Genomic DNA, 21,906 nt, shown 5'->3' with positions numbered 1-21,906 from the left:
TGCTCAAGTGACTTAGCAGCATTAATTCTGAGGGGCGCACAGCTAGTCTGCACTGTTGGTGACGTCCCCACAGTCTTGCTGGGGAATACCTGTAGCACAGAATCACTGAAAACAGCAGCATCGGCTCCCTCCCTAGAGCCTGGACAGCCACTTTAGAAAGGAACACAGTCCTCCCCTGGGTCTACAGATGTCCCACAACTAGGTCAGGAGGAGAAGACCTGGCATCTGTCCCTTCATCCTATGTCTGTCCTCCCTGATGGCTTATCGTCTGGGCAGTTTCAGCTCACCCTGCACGTAGATAGGTTAAGGGTTGGAGAACTATTTTGCCTCATTCAGGGCTAATATGACAGAGATGTGCCTAGTCTCTCATCCCCCTTCAAGGTAAAGTCCTCTCCCAGCCACACTGACCACCAAAGGGATGAGGAGAGGCAGCGCCTGTGGCCTGCAGGACCTCCGCCTGTGCCCAGGAGTGTCCATGTCCCTCCCTGGGTTCCTCTCTCCTTTGTTCCTCCTTCCCTGTGTGCAGAACCAGCTCTGTGGTGGAGAAGCTGGCTTTAAGCGGAGCTTCCTCTTCTCCATTTTCCCACTGCTAAGAAACAGGTTGGTTTTTTTTTAAATCTCCGACACTTGTTCGTGAGAGAGATCTCCTACCACAGCATGCACCCCACACCCGGGTTCCATGACACCTTCATCTTGGTCTTCGTGACCTGTGTGCAAGTGCATTTCTGTTGTTTAATGCAACGAGGCTATGTTTAGACAGTAGGAGAGCACATGGCTTAGAAAGGAACTACATCTGCATGTGAAACACGCTGAGCAAAAGCAGCAGACAGACAGACACCATTTTGTGGCTGAATTTATGTAAAATTGCAAAAGAAATAAAACTGTTTGGAAATATATTATTAAGTGATACAAATTACGAGGAAAAACAATAAATCATTTTTATAAAAGGAACGACAGCGGTTAGCAGCGGGCCTGGAAGGGAGTGTGCTTGGGAGGACACTCTGGGGACTGCTGAGTTCTGAGGATGTCCTGTTTCTTTCCTAGAAGCGGGGACAAGAGCATCTGACTTGGCAATTACTGAATAAACAGAGAATGCTAATAAACGATTCGGCCCCGAGTTCACGCACACACAGCCGAGTGAGACAAGCTGGCACTAACTGTCACAGTGGGGAGACAACAGCAAACACTTCCAAATGCTTAGGAAAGAGGAAAGAAAGGACAAGCCTCGGAACTCTTCACCCCCAGGTACTGTGTTCTGGAGATAGGAATGAGCCTGGGGGCCTTTGGGACACACATTCAGGTCACGGGTCCAGAGACACAGGCAGACACTCGGGATGGCAGGGTCTTAAGACCCTTCAGCCAGTGCTCTAGGTAAGATCGTCTCATAAGCTCAACCAGCAATTAAACACTACTGTAAGAAAACGAAATGTGTTTAAATCCTAAGATTATCAAAAGTGACAGACAGGACAGGTGACACAGAGCAGGGCCTGTGAGCTGAAACTACCAATTAATTACATTAGATAGCCTGGAGGCCAAGTCTCTAGAGAGATCGAGTAATATGTTTGTTACAAAGGTGCAGCTTCAAAAGTCATAGACAAGGCTTCCCGCCCTTTCTGCCATGGAGAAACAACTGACGCCCGCCAGATCAGCCCTCCTATGGCAAACCACTATAAACTTATGTGAAGCCACGAGGCCAAGTATTTTCACATCTGGGTGTTCACCAGCCTGTATGGCTACAGCCCTGTGTGTGCAATGCCTGCGAAGGCCAGAAGATGGCTTTGAACCCCCTGGGACTCAAGTTCCAGAGGGTTGTGAGCTACTGTGTTAGCGCTGGGTATCAAACCAGGGTTCTCCCGAAAACCACTGGCCATCTTTCCAGCCCTGAGGAACTGAAGAGCAGTTTTCTTAGTCTTGCCTCCGAGTGCCAGCAGGGCTGCCCTGTATAGGACAGCAATACCCAGACGCTCGACAGCATGCAGCATGGGTATAAATCACAGGGCAGAGTAAGACACAGAAAAATGCAAATAAATGAAGAAAACGGAAAGCAGTGAGTAGAAGCGGCGTTGTCTAAAGGTCAGAATGGCTGCCATGAAGTAGGAAGTGGCAATCTAGTCTCTGGGCTAAAGTACAGAGGCCTGGGTAATATATCCTCTTACAGTTTCAGGAATCTAGAAGCTTCTTATCTAGAATGTCCGGTCCGGCGTCGGTGATGACTAATTTCTATGTTCAACTTGGCTGGGACCAAGTGCCTAGGTGCATGCGGAGTTCTACTCTGGGGGTACGTGTTTAGGCTGGTGACTGTGAGGAAGGCCAAGAGCCTTCTCCACAGTGGGGCTGGGCCTCACCTCATCAGCTGAAGGCTTCAGTTAAAACATTGGCCTCGCCCAGAAAATGGGAGCCTGTAGGCTGACAGGCTTCTCGCTTAACTGCCCATGACATCAGCTCTTCCTGGGTCTCTACCATGGCAGCTCACCCTGATCTGCGCACTTGCCAGCCGCTGTGGTTACATGAGCCATACCCTGAATTACTCCATCCACCAATCTCTCTCTCTCTCTCTCTCTCTCTCTCTCTCTCTCTCTCTCTCTCTCTCTCTCACTCTTTCTTCCGCACCCCACCATCAACACGCAGACAGAGAGAGAAGCAGATGGACAGAGAGATACACTCTATAGGTCCTCTTTCTTTGTCCGACCCAGAGCATAACCTAGTTTCCTTCCGTTGCTATGACGAGCTATTCCGACCCAAAGTGACTTATCTGAAGAACGAGTCCATGGCTCCCATGTCCCAGTCACAGTCCGTCACTGAGGGAGGGCAGAGCATTACCTCCAACCAGAGAACTCACTCGCAGCTAGGAGCCACGGCAGAGACACTGAGGAGTGCTGCTTGTGGTGCACAGACCCACACTTAGCTGGCTTTCTGATACAGCTCAGGCCCAACTGCGTCGGAACGGTGCTGCCCACAGTAGGCTGGCCCCACCCACATCAACTAATAAGACAACCCCCCACAAACATGCCCGCAGGCCAATCTGGCAGAGGCGACCATCCAGACTCCCTTCTGGTGACTGTGGGCTGTGTCAAGTGGACAGTTAGTATCTCACACAGTGCACTACAAGCCTGGACTAGTCAATCTAGAAGCAGCTCATTTCTGTGACTGGCAAGATGGTGGCTGTTAGTAGAAGTTTCCGGTTCCTGTGTGGGCTTCTCCATAGCTGCCTGAGTAACTTCATGTCATGGCTGCCTGGCCCTCACGAGAAGGGTGTCAGGATGTTCTTAGCATCGCTTCTGCCACACTGTTCTGAGACACAGGCCACATGACCAACGCAGGGGAAGAACGGAGGAATTAGAGGGAAGAGAGACAAGTGGACAAGACAACAGGGAGGAGTCCCAGCATCACAACAAACTATTTAAAAACTGGCAATGACAGATCTGCAAAACACACCTAAAATTCACACGACAGACACAAAGCAGAAAAGAGATGGCGAAGGAAGGGGTCAGTGGACAAAAATGGATGAGCGTGTCAGAGAACGGTTAGAGGAAATGGCCAGTACCCCGTTGACGGTTGCAGGAAGACCAAGACATCCAACACACACACAGGGAACTGGACGTTATGGTCGACTACTGCAATACGAAGGGCAGTGTCTTAAAGACAGCGGGGAGGACAGTGACCAGCCTGCTGCTACAGCCAAACATGTCACCTTTGTCCCTGTTCAGTGCTTATGCTGGAGACACTAGCGCATCGGCCACCAAGCACCCAACTGTCAGTTCATTCACCATGGCCTCAACCTAGACAGAGTCTAATCTCAACCAACAGGGAATGGAGGGACAGTCTGGGACATGTTCACACAGTGAGACAACAAAAACGGCAAATCAGCTCAGAGGGAAGAAGGAAGGCGGCCCGGGGAGGGCTCAGGAAGCTTTTCTGGAGGAGAGGTGCATGGCTTCTCTGTGTGGCCTCATGGTGGCACACAGCTGCCGCATCTCAGACTCCTAAGCGGAGAAAGTTGATTGTGTCTAAGTCGATCCTCAGTAAAACTGATTTAAAAACAAAAGAACTAACTGGACTCAGAAAGACACACCTCAACGCACAAGGGGACAGTGACAGCTGACATGGCAATAAAAACAGAGGCTGAGAGGGGTGCAGCATGGGTGAACAAGAAACCCTAGCTGCGGTTCCTCTGATGGTGGAGAGATAGTGGCTTAACCTCAGCGCGGCTCGGAAGCCACATGAGAAGTCCAGAAGCTGAAAGTTCCAGAAGTGGGCATGCTCATCGCGTGCACTGTGTAGAAATCGGAAGAACGGCTGTCGGCTACAGCGTCAGTTCTGCCCCAAGCTAACACTGCTCCAGAGACCAGGGAAAAGGTCAACTTGTAGCTCCCCCTTGGAGGGACTGAGAAGAGGGACGTGCGCCCCACATTCTAGCTTCCCATAGCACTGCTGGCTCAGGCTGAGCACTGAGGAGGGATCAGCGTGCTGTGACCTGAGGGCCACCAACACCAGAAAGCCCCAGATGCTACAGGACCGGAAGCCTATGGCACTTAGAAAAAACTCACACAGCTCCATGGGGCGCGTGTACAGCTTCTCCTGTGTAGGAAAACGAAAAGGGGAGCCTATGTCTAACTGGGCCCGATGTTTGGCTTTCAGGAAAACTGCCCAGGGCGCAGGGCACTGATTTCTGCCTCACTGGACTGTGGCCCAGGAAGAGTTTACCCCATGAGCTCAGCCTCCTCGCTTTCTGAAAGCAGAGAAGAGTAGCGAGGTGAGGCCCGTCTTCTCTTTAAGTGCGGATGCTAACAGCTGTGACTTTCTCACCCACGATGGCTTGCATGGTCTCCACTGCATGCTCGTCCAGAGACATGCATGGAGAAATGTAGGGAAAGGCTACCTTCACTCAGGTGTCGGTCTAGACTTAGTCTGTAGGATCTGTCGCGGTGACTCCTTATTCTAACACTGGTAATTTATCTGCCGCTCTTGATTACTGCTCTAGAGATGTAAAAAAAAATCAAATATTTGCCTTATTAATATCTATTTCATATTTCACTTAACATTTTTATAATTTATTTTCCAGACATACAGAGGCTAATTTGTTTCAGTCTAAAATAGTACCAACTCAAGCCTTCCCTTTTTTTTTAAGATTTATTTATTGGGGGTTGGGGATTTGGCTCAGTGGTAGAGCGCTTGCCTAGGAAGTGCAAGGCCCTGGGTTCGGTCCCCAGCTCCCAAAAAAAGAACCAAAAAAAAAAAAATTATTTATTTATTGTATATGAGTACACTGTAGCTGTCTTCAGACACACCAGCAGAGGGCGCCAGATCCCACTACAGATGGCTGTGAGCCACCATGTGGTTGCTGGGAATTGAACTCAGGACCTCTGGAAGAGCAGTCAGTTCTCTTACCCGCTGAGCCATCTCTCCAGCCTTCAAGCCTTCCTTTTTAATGTACATGTTTACAGACCTTAAACTCTCTATGTCTTATCACAATATTTAGTGTGACATATTTTTCTTCCAAGATAAAAATATTTTCCATTTTCCCAATTTTCTTAGGCCCTTTTGTTATTCAGAGTTAATTTGCTTAGAAGTAAAATATTGGGGTAATCTAAATATCTTACTGAGTCCTAATTCAATTCCATTACTGTCTGGAACACACTCTGCAAGATGCCAGTTCTTAAGGTTTGTACTGAATTGAGAAAATTCCTTTCAATGGTACTAGAACCAAATATACACATGGAAGAAATAAAAGCCAACCTACGCATACAATCCACTCAAACAGAACCACAGAGCTAAATATGGTTTCTGAAGTCAACAGAAGAAGAAAACTTTGCAGCCTGGGGGTAAGGAAACATTTCCTAAGATACAGGAAGCCCTATTAATAAAAAACAAAACAAAATAAAAAAAACTTGAAAAAAAGGTCTTTACAAAATAAAAATACTCTGGCTATCAAGAAATAACTTAAAGAAAATTGAAAAGCAAAACTACAAACTGGAAGAAAAAATTAAAAAAAAAAAAAAAAAAAAATGGGGGTTGGGGATTTAGCTCAGTGGTAGAGCACTTGCCTAGCAAGCGCAAGGCCCTGGGTTCAGTCCTTAGCTCCGGGAAAGAAAAAAAAAAAAGAATTCAACATTCAAGACTTTTCAAAGTCTCTAAGACAACTTTTAAAAAATATTTAAATAAGGGTTAGTGAAACCCAATTTTAAAAAGAACTCAAGGGGTTGGGGGGTTTAGCTCAGTGGTAGAGCGCTTGCCTAGGAAGCGCAAAGGCCCTGGGTTCGGTCCCCAGCTCCGAAAAAAAAGAACCAAAAAAAAAAAAAAAAAAAAAAAAGAACTCAAGTGGCACCAAACTTATCAGCACGAATACTGCTCTGAAGCTGGGTTTCTCTGAGATGCGGAGGCTGTCACGTGGTCTCCATTCGCACCACTCAGACTGGCCTTCTAACACCACAGAGGTCTTCAAACAAAGTGCCCGTGACTCGAGATTTAAATAAGTAGAAGAGGGTTAACAGGAAATGACAGAGCGTTCCAAGTCCAGCAAGGGAAGGCACCACACCTGTGGGGAGAGGGATGTAGATCCTCTTCTCCAGTCTCCTGCGCAGAGCCTCATCGATGTCCCACGGGAAGTTCGTAGCCGCCAGGACCATCACCATTTTGGATGGATCATCGTTTTCTAAGGCTCCTCCAACTCCTGGGCACAGGGAGCAGGAGAAAGCCGTCAGTGTCCCTGTGATGGCCACTGAAATCCTTTCCCTCAGCCAGCATCTCCACGTGTTAGCCAAGGAGGCAACTTCCCCATCTCTGTGGCCTCGACAGAGGGGCAAAACCATGCACGACACAGAGCAAAACTGAGGAGCCCAAGAGCTCAGCAGCCTAGGGCGGGCTGCTCGGTCTTTCTGTAAGGAAGCCGTGCACATTGTCTCCGAGGACTCGGAGCCGAGTCCACTGAGGCTTTCATGTTTTCCCTATCAACTCCTCTTTTCTGACTTATTTTGGGGGTGATGAGGCTGTAATTGAGTGGCCTTCTCAAGAGTGAGAACAGCTGAAACACGGCACAGAGTTTTATAACGAGAGGAAGCACTGTCTGCCTACTCACAGTTAGTTTTAGGGTTAAAGCTTCTATCAGGGCATGGTAGCATGGCAGTGTGCATTTTTAATCCCAGCTCCTGGGAGGCAGAGGCAAATGAATCTCTGTGAGTTCAAGGCCAGCCTGGTCTACATAGAAAGTTCAAAGACAGCAAGATCTACGAAACGGAGAGAATCTGTCTCACAACCAGAACAACGACAAGACAATAACAAAGACTTGGAGGGCTCACAGTTGGCTCGGGTGATGCACAGTGCGATATCACTTCACACTGAAGGCCGCAGACGTGCACAGTAAGTAAATCGCTCCTAGATGTCTTCTGAAGTCATCCCTATGAGGACTGGATTTCTCCAACTAACAGACAGCCATGGCGACGTTGAATAAAATCCTGCTACTGAATGTGTACTCAGTTATGCCCTGGCCCCAATTTGAAATATCTAATGTTTACTCTTATGTTTTCCTCTCAAATAAAACAAATTCCTTCCTTTCATATATAAGCAGGCGCTGAAATAGACTGACCGAGGGGCAGGTCTCCTGGCACTCAATGTCATCGTTGGTCTCTAAGACCCTGGCGTTGTGTACCATGTGATGTTAAGCACCCATCCCAAGTGTAGAGGTTTGAATGAAGATGGTCCCCATTGGCTCAGATGTTTGAGTGCTGGATCGATCCCAAGTCAGTGGAACTGTTTGGAAAGGATTAGGAGGTGTGGTCTTATGGGAGGAAGTGTGTCACTGAGGTGGGCTTTGAGGTTTCAAAAGCCTAGCCCAAGTTGTAAATCAGATATGAGCTCTTAAGCCATTTCTTTATTACTATGCCTGCCAGGCACCCCATTGTGATACTAGTGACTAATCCTCCGTAACTGTGTGCAAGACCCAAGTAAATGCTTTCTCCTGTAAGTTGCCTTGGTCGTGATGCCTCTTCACAGAAATAGAAAACACTGGGTGTCCAAAACCGGTAGATGATCAGAAACAACACTTGCTGAATATTTTAGACACATTTTTATCTTTTCTCATGGACTTAAATCACCTCTTGTCTCTCACACAACTACCAGAGTGAGCTGTCTCTTAAAATTAGTGCTGCACCCCTAACTCTCTTTCATGGCTCCCCAAATGCTTTTCTTCTTTGTCTGGATAATTCTAGCCACGGCACAAAAGCCCCTCTGCCTCCCAAGCTGCAGCCCTCCCACTGTGACCACTGTGACTCCTATGCCCAGAGTTTCCTCTGCCACAGAGGGGACCACTCTGTGACGTTCTAGTCAGCTGCTTGCCTGTGGTATAGCAGTTAGGCTCAAAGGTTTGGTCTCAGAACTTTTGCTATTCTTAAAAAAATAATCTGTGGAACTCTAAAGAGCTCTGATTGCGTGGAGTTTGTCTACCACTATTTGCCATTGGAAACCGAAGGCTAGGAAGGCTGAGTGCTGGCTCAGCGGTGCTTGCATATCAGACACAAGGCTCCAAGTTCTAGCCCCAGCACCACAAGTAGACAGACAGACAGACAGACAGACAGAATGTTCAAAGTATTAATTCATTGTACAAATAAGACTCCATGACTCATCAAATCAAGATAGACAACATAGCTTATGAAAGACAGGCATAGTTTTCAAAACTTCTCAAGTCTTGGTTAGAAGACTTTTCAAATGGCTCAGTGTCTGAGTAAATGAGAGACTAGCTGCCCTCTCCTTCTGCTTCTGCCTCTCTGCTTTGGAACACTCCCAGGTTTTGTGACCCTGGAATACTCTACTACATACTTGTGAGGGAATTAAATGAAAACCAGTAAATATGCCTCAATATTATTATTCAAACGGTGTAGCCCCTGTCGAGCCCTCCCTGCAATGGTCTGAAGGCCCAGGCACACCTTTAGAGCCTGGGTGGGCACAGTAGGCCTTTGCTCCATAGCCTAGAACCCAGACTGACAGGGTTCACACTAAGTCCCCAGAGAGCCCTTCAGGATGCATGAACGAGTGGGTGGTTGAGCGAGTGGCCTTCTGACCCGTTCACTGAGACCTTCCACAGCACGGATGCAGACAGAGTTGAGGAGGAGGGAATCCGAGGACTCGTTAGTGACAATTACCATCCATCTGGATGAGGAGCTCGGACTTCACTCTGCGGCTGGCCTCATGCTCATCGGAGGTCCCTCTTCGACTGCAGATGGAGTCTATTTCATCGATGAAGATCGTGGTGGGCGCATAGAACCTCGCCTTGGGGAGAATACGTTAAAGCAGCCATTCGGTGATCTCAGAAAACACTCTGTATTTTTAAGTAGCTTTTGGCTTTCCTTCTAAAATAGTGGCAAATGAAGGCTGCAATTCTTGTCTATAAAAGGTCCCACCACTACCATGTCACTGACAATCATTTTAGGAAAAGCCAATCCAAAAATAAAACTTACCTGGTTGGTGATGCTGGGTGAAAGATATATAGAGATTCGTTATGTCATTTTTCCACTTTTTATTTGTTTGTTATTATTTTAAGGCAGGTCTCACTATGCAGCTCTGACTGGTCTGGGAGTGGCTACCTGGACTACACTAGCCTCAAACTCAAACTCAGAGATCTACCTGTCTGCCTTCCAAGGCATATGCCACCAGACCTGGCAATTCTTTCTTGTTTATGATGAGACATTTCCATCCCAAAAACCTTCCTGGCAACAATTTTAAATAAATCAGTATCTAATGACAGATGTGCCTCTAGCTGACTTCTAAGGTCTTCTGTCTCATCAGTGTGCTAGATGTCCAGACTGCCAATCACCCTCACTGGACAGGATGTCAAACGGCCTTTTTCCATCGCATGGAGAAAGATATTCCAAGTATCCCGCAAAACTCACTATGACAGATGTGTCTACAACTAGTACAAAACGCCACACTGCTCTCTCAGAAGATCAGAAGGTACACAGACCTGGACTGTGAGGAATCACATGCCCAGACAGACAGACAAAGCATTTAGGAATCCAAACACAGGGGTTGGGGATTTAGCTCAGTGGTAGAGCGCTTGCCTAGCAAGCGCAAGGCCCTGGGTTCAGTCCCCAGCTCCGAAAAAAAGAAAAGATAAGAAAAAGAAAAAAAAAAAAAGAAATCCAAACACAGCATCAATCACTTACCATTTCAAACAACAGACGGACCAACTTCTCAGACTCGCCTCGGTACTTAGATGTCAGGGTGGAAGAGGAGACGTTGAAAAAGGTTGTCCCACATTCGGTGGCAACAGCTTTAGCCAGCATAGTCTTACCAGTCCCTGGAGGGCCGACCATCAGCACACCCTGAAATTTCAAGGTGAATTAAACAACACAGTATATTTAAACGCTTTTCAGAAGCTACCCTCCCCCGCTGTCACAGTAAGATCAGTGCATTTAACCAGTGTATCAAGCTAATGAGGAATGCCAGTGCAGTGGTGCACACCTTTAATGTCAGCACCCTGGAGGCAGAGACAGGCAGAGCTCTGAGTTTGAGGTCCGATTGGTCTACAGAGTGAGTTCCAGGACAGCCAGGGCTATGCAGAGAAACCCTGTCTCGAAACAAAACAAGTAAGGAAAACAAGACAGTTCTTTCTCAAGGTGTCTCTCTCTCCAGTCCGAGGCATCCAGGGATAAGCTCATAGTTGACAGACTGAGCAGGACGGTGGCTCCCGTCCATGATCCTGGCATGTGGGAAGTCTGCCTAGCTGTTCAGGGGCTGAGGAGATGGCTCAGTGGTAAAGAGCGTGTGACGCTATCACAGAGGAGCTGCACTCAGTTCCCAGCACCCAGTCAGACTCACAAGCACCTGTACTCCAGCCCTAGAGGATCCAACACCCTCTTCTGTCTGTGGAGACACGTGCACTTTCATGCACATACTCCTGCGCGCGCGCGCGCGCGCACACACACACACACACACACACACACACACACACACACACACAAAGAGATATACAGTTTAATTTGCTTAACTTTTTATTTACAGAAAAAGCCATCCAAACCTTCTTAAAAGCCAGCCTCTATCTCAGCAGCTGAAACACATGGCTTTGAAGGCAGCGGCCCCACCGCCCTAAGCCCATCTCTCTGGCTGTGTGGCTGCAGCATATTTCAACTACGAATTCCTGTACAGGTGGCTGTGCACTGCCTGACGGACGACCAACCAACCGACTGACTGATGGCGTTAGCACACAGGTCCACAGCAGTGTTGCCCTTTGTTACACAAGCATCCCCACTCCAAGGCTGTCAGAAATGCTCACCTTCCATGGCCTTCTAATCCCTTTGAAAAAGTCAGGCATCCACATGGGAAGGACAACGGCTTCCCGGAGCAACTTCTTAGCTTCCTCCAGATCTGCTATGTCATCCCTGTGAAAGAAGAGTCGCAGGTTTACCCAGGCCACACCTGATTTATGGCCAAAAGGTTATTATTTTAAATGTGTCTGCTTACAAAACTGCCCTTATATTAAGACTGTATTCTAACTATACAAAAATGATCAGTGAGAACATCCTGGCATTATTAATTAGAATACTTTATGCAGCTAGCAGACTGTCAGCATGTCGACAAGTTAACGTGTAAAGCATCCTTGGTCAGAGGCTGACAGAACGGCCATTACGGATGAAAGCATCATCAGGAGACTGGGGAGGAGAGGAGAGTCACAGAACCCCACCCTTACGGTGAGTTTTCTTCTCTACTGTAATTCAGGACGCTCACCAGTGAATGCTAGGGTTCCTGGACACAATGTCCCTCTCCAGAGCCTCCACCAGATCCTTGTCATACCCAGCGCCATCGAACTTGGGGATTTCACCATCACTTGCGCCATCTTGCATATTTTTCCTTGCCTGGAATATGAGTAAAAGAAGTTATGGCCAGTAACAAAATAACTCTAATCGATACATAACTCTTTCGCTACATAATGTGTCTGTGTGTCCGTGTGTGTGTGTGTGTGTGTGTGTGTGTGTGTGTGTGTGTCCGTGTGTCTATGGAGTGTGTACATGGGGCAGGGTCTGGGCTGAAACCCAGAGCCTGCACAGGCTAGGCGAGCACCTTAGCACTGAGCTACATTCCTGCCCGGAGTAATCTCTTTAAAATCTCTTCTTACTACTTAAAATAGTGTCTTCTCATTGCCAGATCATCCTAGCCTAGTGAATTCAGCAGAAGTGTCTCAACTGGTCAGACTTACGTTCTCCACCTTGGCAGACAGTCCCAGGTAAGAGTTCACTAGCCCTCACTGTATCCAACAGGGGAAGCCTGCCTCTGACTCCCTGGATACAAAGCATTTGCACCTCTGCTAGAAAACAGACTGCTGATGTGCAAAGAGAAAATTAATTACTGAGCACCAGCCTTATGACAGACTATCTCACACAGTGCTAATTTAATGTAACAGCCCAACGCAGTGGCTGCTTTTCCTTTCTTTATGGATAAGGAAAACAAGCCTCGGGAAAGAAAGTCAAGTAACTAAGTGCTTCTCTGCTTTTTTTTTTGCAACAGAGCCCTGACTGTCCTGGACTCACTTCGCACATCATGGCCTTGAACTCAGAGATCCTCCTGCTTCTGCCTCATGCGCCGCCATGCCTGGTGCTTCTCAGCGTTTTGACTAAGAAGAAATGTAAAAGCTAAGTCAGACTCCATTTAAAGGTTGGGACAAGAAATGTAACTTCCTGCCTTCCTAAAGCAGCCCCTTTCCTTGGCTATCCAATCTCACAGCTGACTGAGTCGCTTAACAAGTTCAGTGAATGGCCTAGTGACAGATCCCCAAGGCAGCCAGAACAAAGGCTACAGGCAAGCTGGACCTGAGACTTTTCCTGCACTTATAAGCTTTCCCTGGCTACTGAGTCACCACACGGGAATTGAGGGTCTCCTCAGTACAGCTCCTGGGACCCCATCACAGTTACTCATAAAGAGTTATTACCCAAGCGCTGTAGTAACGTCCAAGCCCTCCCCCAGCTCTCCCACCTCCGTTGGCTTAGGACCTTCAGATTCACGGATCAGAGGACCTTTTTTAACCACAGGTTTCAAGACTTAAAGAAATGTTTAATCTATCCTAAATTCTTTTCCTGATACCGTGGCTTTAACAGAAAGAAAGAATTCTAGGCTACAGGGCTCTGCAAGCTTCCGCAGTGCTCAAGAGGGGACTGTGAAAATGCTCTGATTCTCAGGGATTTCAACCACAAGAACAGCTCTAATGAGTAGAGCCACGCCCCTTCAAGAGCACCAGCCCCTCTTCTATCTGATAGAAAACGAAGGGTAAAGGCTTCCAATGAGGAGACAACAGATCATTAACAGACTTCTCCAGTTCTACTTCTGAGATAGAGAAGCAGTCAGTACCAAAGGAGAACCCAACGGCTCATGGGGCGGATGTTCTGATCTTCTGAGCCACCCAGTAATTGGCCAAAACGGTGTTCTGGTGACCTGACTGTAAGGATTTACTCACTTGGGCAGACTAGTGCTAGGCTAGGTTAAGTGTTTAGTAATATCCTTGCGCTTAAAGCGGCATGTGTTAAAACGGACTCTAGGAAAACAAGCTTCTAGCCTAACGACAGAACAAACAATATCAACCAACTTAAAACAGGCTCTGTTTTAAAACAGGTTGGGATTTAGCTCAGTGGTAGAGCGCTTGCCTAGCAAGCGCAAGGCCCTGGGTTCGGTCCCCAGCTCTTGAAAAAAAAAAAAAAAAAAAGAACAGGCTCTGTCTCGGATTCCATTCTATGGCGTGGCTAGGCCACGGCTACGGGTCACACACAAGTCAATCCCTGGGAACGCTATGACCATTTTCCAGGATTCTAGAAACAAAGTAGTAAGCATCAACGGGAGCCGACATTGTGATTTGAGACTTGCCACGTGGAAAGTGAAGTTAAAATTTCACTTTCACACAAATGCCCACATGACAGACACACCAAGAAAATGGGAATCATGGGACTGTCCGAAGGTATTACACAGCTCATCTGACCGCAAGCGTGGCTTCAAGGCAGACGAGGATGCACCGTGTGCCCTCACTGAGCATCTATCTAGTCCTGTGTAGGAAAGCCGAGCTATCGAGCAGTCGATGTGACTGCGGACGGGATGGAGAAATGGGCAGCACCCAATCCGACCTGCACTTCAGACAAGCCTGTGGCTCCTGCAGGGAAGGATGATGGGAAGGAGGAGGAGTCACAGAGATGAAAGCCTTTCCTGCACTGAGGAGTCGGAGTCGTTGTGAGTCACTGAATGACCGGGCCAGTCAAACCAAGATGGCGAAGTGAGAGGAGGGCGAACCTGTGAGGCTACAGCAAAATCACAGTAAAAGTGGGCAAGAAGTGTCCTTATCACAAACGTAAATTAAATTAGGATGGGGAGAGCTGACATACATGCCATCTGCCTGAGCAGGAGCAGCCGATTAGCTGTGCTCCTTTCATGAACAGCTTCCAGGCAGCAAAGCTTACACCGTCACTTGGGACACTGGGACTTATACAGAACACTAGCTGGAATGTCACAGAGTGACCTCTGAACGCTTAGATTTGCACACGAGTTATTACGGTCAGAATTAGCAACCATTTGACAGTGTGGAAGCTGACACACATTTTTTTTCTTTTCCCTAAAGCAAAATAGTTAGCTTCTTTGTACTAATTTCTACATTATTCAAATCAAGGCAACTTCCATAAGGATTTTTTGTGAGTAATGCCTCTCATTCTATCTGAAGAAAATGAGGCTCTAGGCGACAAAGCAAATATTTATAGCTTGCAGTCAGTGACTATCACAGCCTCTCCCCAAATGCAGATAATACGAGCATTTTCCTTTGCAGCTTCTCACACTGAGTGATTAAGATCCAGACAGCTCTGTGCCGTGCACTTTACAGATACATTGTTGAATGAACTCTACCACGGAATGATGACCAGCTGATAAATGGTTCACACGCCCCACCATTGGAGGAGGATTCCAGGAGATGTGGACCACGTAAGCTGACGAGCTACTACTGGAACACCACAGACACACACACACACACACACACACACACACACACACACACACACACTAGCTGCTCTGTTACTGCAGAGGCCAATATGAAGTAACAGAGGCGGCAGGTTTCAGATCAGCGAAAGGATTTTTCTGACAATGTCTCCTGTTTGACAAAGATACCGACTTTCTTGCAAGGCAGGGAACCACATACAGTCACCAGAACGTCTCGGCTCAACTGTAGATGGCCTCTGGTCCTTTCTATAAAGCAGTGGCTTCTCCCACGTCCAACTTACCCTCTGCTGCCTGGACTCAATAGCCAAAAAACAAATGCAAAATTTCTTAGACACAGCATTATTTCTTTCCTTCCTTCTTTCTTTCTTTCTCCCTCCCTTCCTCCCTCTTTTTTTTTTTTTTTTTTTTTTTTTTTGGTGCTGGAGATTACATCCATGGCTGAGTAAGCACTCTTATCAAAGAACTACCTTCTCAGCCTCAAGATATCAATTATATTTAATTTTTTGTTTTAACATGAGTCTGTGTGTGTTTGTGTATGTGCACACAAGAGAGAGACAGACAGACAGACATCAGATTCCCCTGGAGTTGGAGTTACAGAATTATGAATCACCTGACCAAACTCAGGTCTTCTAGGAGAGGAATGTGTGCTCTTAACCACTGAGCTGTCTCTCCAGCTCCAGCATGTCTTCTGTAAAATGCTAATTCTGTGTAATCTTTTTCGTGCCTCTGTTTGTCTCCCACTGTCATTTTAGTCTAACCGCTGACATCCGCGCTGCTCTCTGTGTCGGTGTCCTGAGAACTTAGCACGTGTCAGCACATTCATTCTAAAAGAACAAGGCAATCTGCTTCCATCTCACAGATGAGAAAACTGGCAAACAAGGTCAGTGCCCATCTAAGCAGGAACAGCAGCCTTAGGTACCACAGCTCCAGACCGGTGCTCGCAGCCCGTTTGTTCACAGGACGCACTGGTGCACATGGGGGCCGCTTCCACCCCAACACAGAGCAAACACAGGAAATGTCAGACAAGGACCCCAGCCTGCAGCCCTCCGGAGCCCTACTGTCCCACAAAGTGACCAGGCAGACAGCGCAGAGCAGCGCTTACTGACCTGACAGGGTGCAGAGCCCTGCACTGCCCAATCAGGACACTGAGACTGTAACAACAGCTCCGAGGCAAGCTCTATGCTCACCATACGCACACTCCTTGCACAGTATTTATGCCAGGGTTAGTGTGCCAGGCACTGTTCTGGACACAGAGAATACAGCAATGAAGCAAACAGGCAGAGACCTCTGCCCTCTGAGGCTTAGGCTGAGGTCAGACACAGGAACATACGCTCCAAGTATGAACTCATTGAAGCCAAATCATTGGCGCCTCCTGGTTTCTTCTGGGTCCAGCCACTGCTGATTCGTGTTTGGAATCACACCAAGGACCTGCTTCTACTCCCTGTCCTGTTAACCTTTTGCCCCCAACTTTGGTCATTGGACTAGAAGGGAGGTTGAAGCATTTAAGAACCCTTATTAAAGCAGGTTTTGAAAAAATCTAAGCCTACACACCCCTAATCCATTACTAAAAATGGAGGCATATGCACATCAAAGAAGGAAAAACTATCCAAATTGGCCCTACTCAACAGCTCCAGACTAGACATCCGAAAATCTATTCACAAGGAAACATTTAAGTGTACACAATAGTGCACAATTGTGAGAATTAATGTACACTATCAGCAAAGCATAGATAAATATTGCAAATATATGACACAGAGAAAGAAAAGAAAAAGTAAAAATCAAAAATCCAGTTCCTAAAAATGGGTGCTACTATCCCCCAAAACAGTAGCATCCTCAAACAAGATGCTACTAATAACCTTTACGGCGTCAGAACACAGAGCGCTGGGCACCTAGGAAAGAAGGAAGCAGCAGAGACAGGGAGAGCTCAGGGCCATGGCTTCTGACTTCTGAGGAGCCAATGATCTTTTTTGACCTGGGAGAGTCACACTTATGATAAGAAAGCTATACGGATTACTACAGAAACTATCTTTTTGGTTTATGATAGACAACTATTATATTTTTTTTTCTTAAATCTATATCTGCACAGTAGAAACCTCTCAGAGTAGGGAATCACACACCTCATGTAGATGGGGTTGAGTGAGATGCTGACCCTGTCATCATGAACTCAACTCTACCACAGAAATCGGCAGGTGCTCTAAGTTAGGGCTCATTTTGTTGTTGGTGGTGGTGGTGGTGGTGATGGTGGTGGTGGTGGTGTTGGTGGTGGTGTTGGTGGTGGTGTTGGTGTTGGTGTTGAGTGTTTAGTTTTAAAAGTGAAGGTAAAATGTCAATGCAAAGTCAACCTAAAAGTATATCATTGGAGGCTGGAGGATGGTTCGGAGGCTAAAACTCCCATAAGGAAAGCACGAAGCTGAGTGCAGACGCCCAGCACCCGCTCAGGTGAAAAGCTGGGTGTGGCCCTAGTGCCCAGTGGGAGGAATAGACAAGAGGACCCAGAGCTTGCTGGCCAGTCGGCCTCACCAACTACAGCTCAGGGTCAGCACGACTCTCATTAAAGACCCTGTCTCCAAAGATAAGGTGAAGAATGATAGATACCTGGTGTCGACCTCTGAGCTCCACACACAGGTACGCACATGCATGGGCACCCACACCTGGACAAACACCTATGTACATGTGTGTACCATACACACACATGCACATATACACATGGGGTTTCTACTGTTTTGACATTATTTTTAAAAACACTAAAAATGAATATTCTCCCAACATTTGAAAATGGTCCTGATTATCAGTGCTGTATGAGTCATGGAGAAATGAACCAAATTCCAAGATCCTGTGCCTTTCATTGCTTTGCTACCATCTAACCAAAGAAAACAAGTCACCAGCCAGCACCCACGGCTACACTGCATCCCTCCATCACTGCATCCCTCCATCACTGCATCCCTCCATCAATGCATCCATCACTGCATCCTTCCATCACTGCATCCCTCCATCACTGCATCCCTCCATCACTGCATCCATCAATGCATCCATCACTGCTTCCATCCATCACTGCATCCCTCCATCACTGCATCCCTCCATCACTGCATCCATCACTGCATCCATCACTGCACCCTTCCATCACTGCATCCCTCTATCACGGCATCCCTCCATCACTGCATCCGTCACTGCATCTGTCACTGCATCCCTCCATCACTGCATCCATCACTGCACCCTTCCATCACTGCATCCCTCCATCACTGCATCCCTCCATCCCTGCATCCCTCCATCCCTCCATCACTGCATCCCTCCATCACTGCATCTTCCATCACTGCATCCCTCCATCACTGCATCCATCACTGCATTCCTCCATCACTGCATCCATCACTGCAGTCACAGGGAGACAGGGATGCGAGTGGCCAATCAGGGAGAGTGTTCTCCGAAGTCCATCAAGAGCACTGGGCCCTTGCTTTTTCTAAATTATGGACAGATTGCTGCATGAGCCTTATGGTAAGCATATGTGTCACAGACTCGCATGTGAATGTGTACGTGCATGGATTACATATGAACATACGCTTTCCAGAAAAGTAGTTCTTCAGCACACATCAGCACCCAGCATGAGATGATAATTCACAAAGCAACTCCATTATGATCTATGCCCTTTCTTACGCCACTGTTCATGTGTGACAGACAGTTCACGTTCACCAGTCAGCAGGGGCCAACAGAGTAGTCCAGGCTTGTTTCCAGTGCCCTCCATGCCTGTGACTTGAAGCTAACCGCACAAGGACAGCACTCACCATGGCCATTTGCTGCGTGCAATGCAGAGGACAAAGTGCTTTAGGTAGAATAACTGAGCGGTGAACTCTGTGAGTGTGACTGGCCCTCCTTTAGTCTGGACTCCCCTCAGAAGTGCATGTAACCGTGATTGTGGGACCCTGCGGGACACCGCTCATTAACCACAAATTTGCCAAGGCAACATGGCCAGCATTTGAGAGTCTGAGCTATCAGACTTATATTTATTTTCTAAGATAATATAAGAATATTTGTTCTACTCCCTCATATTTACTTTGAGTATATCCTTTCTAAATTAAAAAAGCATTTATTTCTACATAAAACTCTGATTCTCAAGAATTGTAAAAATATAACTTATTGTCAATTAACTCTTGGTGAAAATGGTCAGTGTTCCTCTATCTCGTGACTGAAGATGCACATCCTTTTAAGTAGAATTCAGGTTAAAGCAGGGTAACTTACATTTCTCAGCTTACTTCTATATTGACTCTAAGCTTACATGACAAAATGGTAATTCAGTTTTTCCATGTGCCATCGTCTGAGCACGCAGGCTCCTCCAAACGTCATGTCACAACCTAGTCTTCAGTATGTTTCCATTACGAGGTGGGGCCCATAGATGCCTTCACCTGCCTGAGGTCCAGCCCTCTATAAAGTCATCTAGTGTTTTATTATAGCATCCAAAAGATCAGGACCCTGGGTCCATTCAAATAATGCTAAAAGCACAGTTTAGCTGCTCATGCCACTCCTGTTGGCACTGAGAAACGACCAGATGTCAGGCAGGAGTCCTCTTTCTGAGACACAGTCTCCCTATGTAGCCCAGTGGCGTCAAGCTCATGGCCGTCCTGTGTCAGCCTCCTGAGTGCTGGGATGACAGCCAGGTACACTTTATTAGTTTGTCTTTGAGTTTACATTTATTATATGACCACACAAAGTACAAGCTGGTAAGTGTGTGCTAAATTACGGTACGCAGTGGCGATGTGGACAATCCTGGAACACAGCTTCAACAGCAAACCATGGTGCAAAATGACTGTTGCTTGTTTAAAACGCAGCACTTTATGCTTAGAGCTCGTCTGAAGCCTATCAGAAGCTTAAAAAGAAGTGGAAAAAAATATGCAATCTCTCACAAAATTTACCAGTATTTTTTTAATCAGTGCTTTCTGTTGACAGAAAAATTAATGGGAAATTAAAGTCAATATAGAAGTATGCTGAGAAATGTTAAGTCACCCTACTTTAAACTGAATTCCATTTAAAGAATAATTAAAATAAGAGGCTTTCACACTGTGTCTCATCGTGATCTAAAAGTCGGGTGCACAATCATAACCTTCAAAGCCTGGCCCACAGCACCGTGAGCTGTAAGCAGGGGGCAGGGCTATGCTCGGAGATGACCAGAGAGAACGAATAAACCGACACACACAGCTTCAAACCTGTCTGACACGAGTGACAACAAAGTGTGCGCCACCCAGGGAGAGCCTGGCTCCCACTGCTGCTGTGTGTCCTTCCATCCTGCAGTCCTAAATATGCCAGGGACCCTTGACAAGATGTGATTTATTATAAAGGCCTTTACCTGCTGAGCCATCTAATGGGCCCCAAATATTATACCCTCATTTTATAGACCTATAAAGTAATAGAAGCAGCTTTCAAAATTCTATACACAGATTAATAATCTAATTATTAGACTGTGAGATTTCACAAGCATATGTATAGAACTACCTTTTTTGCTTTGGTTAACTTTTCTGGCAGGGGTAAGTTACTGTGTGGACCAGGTTGGCCTTGCACTCAGAGCTCTTCCTGCCTGTCTTCCCGGGCGCTGGGATTAAAGGTGAGCACTAGCACTGGACCTAAACCTGGGGTCTTAATGGAGGGAGAAGCAGGACCAACGCAGGGAACAAAAAGCACACAGACCCCGGCCTTTCTCCTACTCACTCAAAGTTGCTTCAACAGCTCAGTCACTAAGTGCCTCATCAGGCCCCGGGCCACAAGCAGGAGCTCCTAGAACTAAATGTTTGTAAACTTACTCCACTAAATATTTCCAAGATAATTCTAGCTTTATTTTGGGCAATACAGTCTGATTTTTCTGAACTAGTTCATTTCCTTTTGGGGGGGGGAGGTGCCACACACACACCAATCAGACAGTTGAAAAGGGAGTCTATAACAGCCCCCATAATCTCTCCGTCTTCATTTTCAAAGCAGCCCCAGAAATGCTAATCTCTGCTGTGATAATCAGATCAGAAATGAGCTGGAGAGATGCTCAGCGGTTAAGAGCACTGACTGCTTCTCTAGAGGTCCTGAGTTCAATTCCCAGCACCCACATGGGGGCTCACGACCATCTTTAATGAGATCTGATGCCCTCTTCTGGTGTGTCTGAAGAGAGTGACAGTGTACTTAGATCAGTGACAACTATATCTTTCAAGCTAGCATGACACTTCCATGTTTGTTTTTTTTTTTTTGAAAAGTAGTTCCTTTTATTTCTGTGGTGACTCAGAGTGTCTCTCCTACCTCCCCAACAACTGTAGAAATAAGGAAGGCTGATATTCCACTGATAGTCTGAGTACTCCGCTTGTCACTGACAGAGTAAGACAGACAATTACTCAGAAGCATTGTAACGAGACGCCGTTTATAACCTGGAGGCACACGTGTGACTCTGACAGCTGGCGCCGGTTCGTCTTGTCCTCAGTTGAAGAATCACACTTAAAACTGGGATTGATTCAGTGGCAGATTTCTGTACTCAAACCCAATCCAGACTTCGATGGTGGGTGAGGGAAGGGGGGGGTCTTCACAAACTCCACCCCTCACTGGGAGATGATTGGAGCACCCACCTTGTCCCTTAGTTTTTTACTCTGAAAAGGGGAGTAGGACTGCCTCATAGACTCATGAATGGTGCCCAGAGCCTTCCAGGAACCCAGGACCAGGCTTACTCCTGGTCTTCCTTTCTTTTGTCCACTTTACTAATACACTGATACCCCCATGTGTGTATTTACTTAATTAAAAATGCCTGCCTACACCACTGTGTGTGAGTGTATATGTGCATGGACTTTAATAAACACATCTATAACTGTGTGTGTGAGTGTGAGTGTGTGAGTGAGTGTGTGAGTGTGTGTATGTGAGTGTGTGTGAGTGTTAGTGTATGAGTGTGAATGTGTGTGTGAATGTGTGTGAGTGTGTGTGAATGTGTATGTGAGTGTGTGTGTT

At 46.9% G+C, this 21,906-nt stretch overlaps 1 protein-coding gene across 1 annotated transcript in view; it reads right to left on the bottom strand.

The window, feature by feature from the left end:
* Positions 1 to 21,906, bottom strand: part of Katnal1 (katanin catalytic subunit A1 like 1) — a 52,416-nt gene that overhangs the window by 5,581 nt on the left and 24,929 nt on the right. The window contains exons 5-9 of the mRNA XM_032886904.1: positions 11,716 to 11,843; positions 11,264 to 11,369; positions 10,155 to 10,313; positions 9,135 to 9,261; positions 6,536 to 6,670 (exon numbers count right to left, since the gene is read on the bottom strand). Of these exons, the coding sequence (XP_032742795.1) occupies positions 6,536 to 6,670; positions 9,135 to 9,261; positions 10,155 to 10,313; positions 11,264 to 11,369; positions 11,716 to 11,843 (655 nt within the window). The remainder of the gene's footprint in view (positions 1 to 6,535; positions 6,671 to 9,134; positions 9,262 to 10,154; positions 10,314 to 11,263; positions 11,370 to 11,715; positions 11,844 to 21,906) is intronic.

Source organism: Rattus rattus, chromosome 16 (genome assembly GCF_011064425.1).
Source record: "Rattus rattus isolate New Zealand chromosome 16, Rrattus_CSIRO_v1, whole genome shotgun sequence".
Lineage (NCBI taxonomy): Eukaryota > Metazoa > Chordata > Mammalia > Rodentia > Muridae > Rattus > Rattus rattus.
Note: the sequence above shows the minus strand (reverse complement) of the source record. Positions and strands in the feature narration are given on the sequence as shown.